Genomic DNA, 8,813 nt, shown 5'->3' with positions numbered 1-8,813 from the left:
GTGCTTGTATTTGACTAGTAAGCTTGACCCCTTGACCCTACTACTACTAGCCCATGCTCAGTCTCACAGCTTTTCAGCCTCATATGCAATTCCACCCACCTGACACTCCACACTCAAATCACAGCCTCCTCCGCACCGTCACTCCCCCTCACATCTGCCCTCTCCTCCCAGCGGTCAGCTACTTCCTTCACTCGTCCTCCCCAACGCCAAAGGGGTTCACACAGATGGACTGCTTTCACTTGGTTCTTCCTACTGTCTGGATCCCCGCAGAGGAATCTCTGCAGAGAAGCTGGATTACTTTACAGAAAGAAATGCAAGAAAAAATCCAAATACTTTTTCCACTGCATGGAAATCTGTCCCAGGACCTTCTGAAGTTTGTTATTATGCAGTAAGCCTAAGGCACACATTCATCATGGAACGCATCAGACTAAATTAAAAACAAAACAAAACAAAAAACCCAAAGAGACCCAGAGACCGAGGTCAAAGTGTTAGGCAATCTGAATTTTAGGAAGCATTAGAGAACATTCACTGTTGACATATCAAACCTCTCAGGGAACATGACTGTCAGTTGTGACCTGCTTTCTTTAAGAGGGCCGTCGGTTTCCAGTTCTTCAATCAAAATTCACAAAGTAAAGCTGTTAGACTTCTTGGCACTGAGTAATCACTGTACCTTAGTAAAACCAAGTTAGATAGAAGCAGTGATACTTTAATAAAACCCAAGTACACTTAGTAACTCTTTCTACAAAGTATTTTATTGGCAGTAACAGGAATACAGTAAGATACAAGGCACATAGCTTTTGATCCTTTTACCACAGTGTAGCAACTGCTATTTAGAACAGAAATTCACTTTTAAGTAAACATGAGTATTTTACTCAGTATCTTAACATTTTCGTGGCTGTTGAATAATGTAAATTCTTTTAGGCAGGATGAACTTCTCCAAGGCAGGCTGTGGCTTTTGGTGAGCCACTTGTAATGCTGCTGTGTGAATTTTGTGGCTCACCTGTAACATTGAAATGGGGAGAAAAAGATGTGATCAAATACAGCTTTTCCTCCACTGTTTTCCTAAATCCCATCATATGAAAGTAGTTTAAAAACAGCAGTAAAACATAACTCCACAAAAAGTTCAAACGATCAATACCTAAAACTCATGGTGACTCTGTACATTTAATTATAATTTCTGGTTTTGAAGTGATACTAGCCTGACTACCTTCAGTGAACTGTTGAATTTTTTTTCCTTTTTTTTTTAGCAGTTCATAGAATAAGCTGTCAAGACAAGGAAAGCAAAGCAAATGAGTACGCCAGAGTTAACAGTAAGTTGCTTCAAAATCTTACTTTCCCAGATTCAAATCACCATCATTAAAGTACCTGATTATCACTTTCTAAACTACTGAGGAAGCTTCACGTATGAGATTCTGAAAACCAGCAGGAAAAGGAAATGGTAGGTCACAACAGAGGAGACGGGGAGAAGCAGAAGAGAAACCGGATGAGTTGTAGCTGTTCTCTTTAACAAGTCTAAGCAAAAATTCCACATCTACATACTAAAGCTATAATAACATCTGCTGCTGAAAGGCTTATGTTGAAATGATGCAACTGATGTTTTACCAAGCTGTATGAACAACTCTTGTATGCTTCAGAATCTACAGACTGCATGTATATGAAAAATAGATGGTAACTGTCAGATCTGCAGATTAGCATGGAAATTAAAAAGCTGCTTGTCAGACGAGCTCTTGCACAGTGTAGGTGCAAGAGTCAGCATCAACAGCCTGGGAAGAGAGAGTGGACAGCAGTTGTAAGCATAATGAGGAATAGAAGGGTCCCCCAACAGCTTTGTGACAGAGAATTTTAAATGATCTCGCAGTATTTCCAAGGGAGAAGTCAAGAAGATGCCTGACTATCTAATGTCAGGCCTGAGGTGAAATAGCTCCATATGGGACAACGGCAGAAGATGCTGTGCCTGTTGTCTCAGCGATCGCTTACAGTATTTGACAGGAGCTTACCATACTGGTATCCACTGTGCCCTTGGCAGTGGCAATACCCACCTCCTTCAAGAACCTGTCTTTTCGCTTCTCTAAGTTGGACCCGTATGGAAGTTAAAGCTATTTCCACAGTGGGATAAAGAACAGAAAACTAGGTTTTGTTCTGGGTTGTAATCCCAGCTCTGCCGTGCCATAAAAGTACCATGCCACTGACAGTTCTTCCCCACGTTTCAATAAAACTAAATCAAAATACCACTTTAAAAAAGGACACACCTTAATATCTTGCTGTATTTTTCTTAACAGGTATACATAACTACCCTGGGGCTACTTAGTGTTAAACAGGAATGCAATCAAACACAGCAGAATAAGGAGGGAAGGCTAGTTACTTTTTAGCCATCTAGCATTTTAGCCACACAACCACTAAATAAATATATAATTTCAAGAATATTTAGTGGTAGATAACAAACCTACAGATGTCAGATGACAGCAGTTGAAGGAAAATTCACTTTTTTTTTTTTTAAATGTTTAGCTTTATGAAGAAGCCCTGATAAGCACGTATCCTGTTCTTCCAGATCTACTCACTTTGCTCAGTGCTTCTGCTAGCAAGACACCCATGTTCTGTGTTCTTGAAAAACCGGCAACAGCACTGTAAAACAAAAGAAAAAAGTATTCAGCATTTCCATTTCACAGACAGACTTGTCACTTTCATTTTCCAGACATAATACAAAATATTGTGTAATAGAAATTTAGGTTTTGGAGCTAAATCCTTTAATCACATTAAAGACCGTATGATACTAAAAAAGGTATGCTGCCTCAGAATAGCACAATACAAAATCTGTGTTGCAGGGTGTTTTATTTAGACATAGTTTTATGTAAAAATCTCTATATAAAATATCCTTAACATCTCAAAAGGGTTGTTTGTTTTTTTTTTTTGTACACTGTGGAGTAGCTTCACAGAAGCTAAGCACTGATATCCAGAACTCCAAAATTTGACTTGGTAATTTTCTTGATTCCAATCCACACCCATGAAAAAAGTTCACCCTCTGCTTTTGGGAAGTGTTTCCTTTGACAGGAGCAATTTGTCAAACTACCTTTTTGCACAAGATTGTCCCATGAACTTATTCATGTTCCAATGAAAAACAACCATGTTACCAATTTTGCACAAATAAACAATCTGTGGATATGAAATAATTTAGTCCAGCAACAGGAAGAACTGTGGAATGTGCACATCCTTCTGGTTGATACCATTATTTGCAGGGACACCCCTGTAGCTTAAAATGGAGTTGAGAAAAATTCTTATTACCCTTCCACACAGAACCAGATACCTTAAATGTGACTCTTGAAAAAGCAAATACTGCTTTTGCTAAATTAATGATTCTGTAGGTCAGCCAAGACATTGCCTACTGAAATTTCAATTTAACAATTGAGACAGTTTGCCACACTGACAAATACAAGTTATTCAAGATCTGTTTATGCCACCAGGGAACTATGGCTATGGAAAAGACAGCAGCAAAATTACACAGATAACTGGCAATCAGTGAAAATAAAAACCTTCTAATGCCAGATAAAACACAAACCAAAACCACCCAAGTCAAGTTATTAAAAAATAACAACAAAAAACCAAGAACATAAGCTTTGAATAGTTTCTCTTAAATAATGAGGTATAGCCAAAGGTAAGGTATTGTCTAAAAATGGTCAGGCAGGCATCTAGTTATTAACACGATGCATTACACTCGATCATGCCACATATTACACAGCACCTTTAGAGCAAGCATAGTGTTGTTTTTTGTTTTTTGGTTTTTTTTTAAGAACTAAATCTCAAACTTCAGCTCCTGCCAAGACCAAATTCTGCTCTGAGTAGCCACTTTAAGCCATGACAGTGACTTTAAGCCTATCAGATAATCTCATTTGAATTAGAAACTTAGAGGCAAGGAGTCTGCCTACGATAGCTACTAAACTACAGAGCACTCCGACTTCTGTGATTGCAACCTGACAATGAAATCCATCACCCCAACAAGGCATGTACAGTATAGTAACCATTGATTCTGGCACAGAGAACCAGCAAACAGGAAAGAAGTCAACGTTATTGGCTCAGTTTTGTTCTAAAAATTGTATTTTAGGTTAGCGTCCTCCAAGCTGGTGAGGGGAAAAAACACAAACAAAAACCCACAGTGGTGATTTCTGTAGCTTGCCAAGAAATAGCGTCAACGTGTCAGTGTCAAATATGGCTAAACCCATAATTAACCCAGTTAATTTAAAAGTTATCCAACTGATTACAACATTTTAGAGGGGAAAAAAAATATCACATTTTCATCCAAAAATTGACTTCAGCTGCCAGTCTAGTCAGAAAATTCCCTTTTAACTCCTGGCAAAACAACCTATTTCACAAGGATGTTACTAGATTACAGTACTTTGTAGTGACTGTCAGACACTGATAGTATGACTGCAATGTACACACACACACACTCTCAACTAAAAAGGAAGCAGTTAAGGATGTTCAGAAACACCAGAGGTAAATCTCTTTATCAAAAGTAATAAAGCCAACTTAAATCTCAGTATGGAAAAAGAAGTGGAAATAGAACAAAAGTCACCCAGACCACTTATCTATTCTGCCTAATCATAGACTTTTTAAATGGTTACCTGGGTACCACACAAACTCCATAGTATAGGTGGCTCCTTTTTTATAGGTAAAAAGTAACCGATGTCCCCAAATCCCCAGCAGTGGTAACAGCTTTCAGGATAACTCCAAGATATGCTTTAATAAAGACATGATTCGAGAGCTGCTCCTAGTTTGGACAGGCCTCTTCAGCAAGCCCAGAGCAAGCTATCATGAGGACAATACAAAGACCACTCGAAGGGAGTTTTGTTCTCAAAAGATAGGACAGATTATTTAATCTTGTTTTGTTTCAGTTTATTGTTATAAAACTAGTCACAGAGTCCCAAACTGGGACTACAGCAGAGGCATCCACATCCAGACAGAAATCAGAGCCCACTACTACAGGTAAAAATATTTGCTTACAAGTGCTTTTTCACAGCAAGATGACAAAGTCACTTTTAAAGCAACAACAGGTGCATTTCCTACCCATACCTACTAAGTCATGCTCAACAGTATCCAAGGGAAGAATGAATTCCCGGCTGTCCTCATTCTACAGGGAATTAAACCCTCATTTCCTGCTCTCAACAATCTATAAAACCAGACTGTGCTCTCCTCTTGGTGCTGGGCAACTGAGCAGCAAAAATTTAACGTATTGAGATAGAAAAAAAAGTGTACACTAGGGGCAGGAGCACTCACTCCAGTCTCAACTTATACAGAGAAACCCAGACAAACAGGGTGCTGAGCCATCTTGTCTGGACCATGCTTTTGCCATGAAAAGCTGGATTAGATGATCCTTGAGGCTCCTTCCAACCTGGCATTCTAAGATTCTCTGATCACTCTGAACACTGACAAAAGGGATAAAGTTATTAAATGCACACTAGTTACAATGTTGAGTGAAATTTTACATCCGATTGTCCACAAACACAGTACTTCAACCATTACATTTTGTCTCATCCCCGCAGATCTCAAATCTTTTTCTATCAAGTCTTTTCCTATGAGTCTTTTTTCTACAAAACTTCAAAAGGAAGCATCTAGCTCACTGGTGAAGGCAAGTTACACACCAAGATAAGTACGATCTTTAGCTGGCAACAGGCTACAATTCAGGGCTTCACCTCCTCACAAATATCCTAAACTTCACATGGAGGAGGATATGTACTACACCAGTGCCTTGCACAGCAAGGTCACAGCTATCAGGACACAGCAGATTTGTTCCAAAAGCAAATCACTGTACCAGGCTCCCTTGAACAAAACCTTAGCATCACACTGACTGGCTTCTGAACACCACAGCCATTATGAGGGGTGCTAGGTACTCCACAGTAACTATGCAGTTCTAGATATGCCCCAAAAGAACTGCAGGCTCTTAAAGGGAACTTTTTGTGCAAAAAAAGAAGGTACGCGGTGAAATAAGGAACATCCAAACTGGGTGGCCATTGAGACAGTTTAAAATGGTAACAGAAGCAAAAAGTCTAAATCCTGTCTAGCCACTGTGCTCCATTTAGGATCTGGACTCTAATGCAATTTCAGGAACACCACAAGTCACTAAAATGTCATCCTCTTACCCTTACCTTAGTCAACTTAACTTTTGTTCAGTGACCTTTAAGAAAAGTGCATATATTTTAGAAAAACATTCAGTCTTTCTTTGAAAAAGCTGTAAGAAAATATTTGTTTTGATGACCATTTCAACCAGTCACTGCTACCGTACTCTAAAGTAGAAGTATGCCTTTACTTTCGGGGCAAAATAACTTCAGTAACCTTAGGACCTAGAAAACAGAAAAAGCCAAATTATACTTGAGATTGAAATAGGAGATAGACGCTTCGTGGAGTTGGGAGATGCAGGTTCAATTTCCCTCAGAGAGAGGACAGCCTAAAATCCATTCTTATTTCACCGCAAGCTGACCATTGCTTTAGGTACAGGTAGGCAACACACTGTTTTAATTTCTGCTCCATAACACATGAGGATAGAGAAGAGATTCAGCCTTTGTCTTTCATTACAAGGCACTGTCCTTAGGTTTTGAAGGTTGGGGTTTTTTGTTTATAAATTACACAAGTTAATTTAAGAATTAAGCTCTTCGGAGTTTAAGAGCTGTCCTTGTTTTCAGCCTTCAGGCCATTACCTATGAACTTCAACTATAGGGCAGGGGGGAACAAGCCCTGCAGTGCAGTACCTTGTCTTTTCTTTTCCTGAAGATTTTGCATTTTTCTCAACAGGTCCGTTTTCTTGCTTTTTAGACACTCTCATACCTCCAGCTTTGACTGCAAGAAGAAAATACAATTTATATAAAAATATCTACAGAAGAAGAAAAAATACTTATACCCCAGATAATTGTTAACAAGAGATCTTCTTTCAGTATTTAACTCTATACTTCAATCTTAAACACACACACAGAAGCAAGACAAAGAGATCCATCAAAGACTTAAAATTTCTGTGTCATGGCACACTCAAAACAACTTCCAAATACCATAATCAAGAAGTAAGAAGGGTTTTGGTCAGTGATAACTATATTAAATCAACACCTTCTTATGTTAGTGCGCATGCTTCTCCCCTAAATCTCAGATGTAATAGTTTCCATTTTAAATTTAAAAAAGCAAAACAAACAAACAAACCTCAAAAAACTTTCAGGGTTTTGAACAATGTCACTAACAGCAGTAGAGTTTTCATGATTTGCTCAAGGTATTCTAGAATAAACCTATTAATGCAGATAAGAACCAGCTGCATATTTATCTTGTACTTGTGTTTTAATAAGTTTAATTATATTTTATTAAGATATCTGCCAATCACTAAACCATTTAGCACTAATTAAGCTACAGACGACCTAACAATAACAATTTAAGTACTAAGGCATGTCAAAAAATTCAATTCTGAACAAAGAACGTGTGAAGTTATCTAAAACATGTTGTTGAAAGAAGTATTTTCTCCCTGTTCATGAGGGTTTTTTAGGTTTTAAAATTGAGAGTAAGAAAGACCAAACTTAGTATGCATTTCTCATTATTTTCAGGATGTTGCTTCATCCTACAGCAAGGTTCCTATTCTTATAATGAATAAATAACACCGGCATTTTCAAACTCAAATAATTGGGGACAGGAGTGAATAGGGAATGGAGAAAAGTTTCAGGAATTACTCAGCTAAATAGCATGAGAAATGTATTTGGCCATTTTTGGGGGAACAGATGTGTCCATCTGTAACTAACACCCATTTTCTATCAAATCTGACTACTCACCTTTTATTTCCTGGCTGCAGGTTTAATTTTAGAAACAAGAATTCTCCTTCAGTCATGTCCAAAGCAGCCTTACAGCGCTGGAGTTCTGCAATATCTAGACTTTCCTTTTCTCTTCTTTTCAAAATTACATACATACAGTTAACTACACTGCTATATGCAGAAAATGAATGGCCTAGCAATCCCACAGCTGCAAATACACTAGAGTTCTAGACTGAAGCAAATTCTTTTGGGAGTCTAACTGCAAAATGAAGTCTCCCTCTGAAATGGAAGTGTCAACCACTGTTGAGGTTCTTTGTGGACAGGATGGTCAGAATAAAGGTGTCCACCTTCAACCTGCTCTGTTCACTAAGAGCATAGTTGAAACAACTTATTTCCTGCCATCCCTACTCCTCTGCCAGAGATGGTCACCTGCACTACAGTGACGGATAAGCCTCACCAGGATGCACCATACTGTCCTGTAAATTAAGAAAAGCCAGCACCTGCAGTAGGTCACTGGCTGCAGAGGTTTAAAGGCCCTTTCAGGTGGAACTCAGCCCTCGCTGCCACAGACACAGACATCCAGGAAAGGACTAGAGACAAGTGACAGTGAAAAACACTACTTACATCACAAATTCACGTAGAAACATGCTGGAAAAATAACTTTCAAGAAAACAAAACAGATTTTAGGGGTACAAGGCTCTTCAGGCAATAATGGCTCCTAACAAACCGGGGTGGGAGGGTAGGAATCCCAATTGTTTTAGTCTGAACAGCAAGCGTACCACAGTTCCAAAGGCTGGACCTACAGCAGCTCTGTACGTGCACCTGGTACACACGGGAAACAAAGCACTAACGCTGGGTGTCGAGATACTCGTTCCACAATTAACCAACAGCCAAGCACAGGTGCCGATTACCACCTGTCTGCCTTTGCAAGTCCTCCAAGAAACCCAGGCAGTCATTTAAACCTCAAGAACGGTACCATTACAAATCCCACAACGTGCGGGGCAGCGGCCAGAGCACCCGCTGAGGGGCCCGAGCACCGCACCG

General features: G+C 39.2%; 1 protein-coding gene across 1 annotated transcript; it reads right to left on the bottom strand.

Moving 5' to 3' along the window:
* Positions 1-880: 880 nt before the first annotated feature.
* On the bottom strand, positions 881-6,825 carry DAPL1 (death associated protein-like 1; the record flags this gene model as incomplete). Its single annotated transcript, XM_010083619.1, has 3 exons — positions 881-1,000; positions 2,559-2,622; positions 6,738-6,825. Coding segments are annotated over 3 exons (272 nt in total), but the record flags the coding sequence as incomplete, so codon positions are not given.
* Positions 6,826-8,813: the final 1,988 nt, after the last annotated feature.

The sequence above is a fragment of the Pterocles gutturalis genome, unplaced genomic scaffold, assembly GCF_000699245.1.
Source record: "Pterocles gutturalis isolate BGI_N339 unplaced genomic scaffold, ASM69924v1 scaffold2435, whole genome shotgun sequence".
Taxonomy (NCBI): domain Eukaryota; kingdom Metazoa; phylum Chordata; class Aves; order Pterocliformes; family Pteroclidae; genus Pterocles; species Pterocles gutturalis.
Note: the sequence above shows the minus strand (reverse complement) of the source record. Positions and strands in the feature narration are given on the sequence as shown.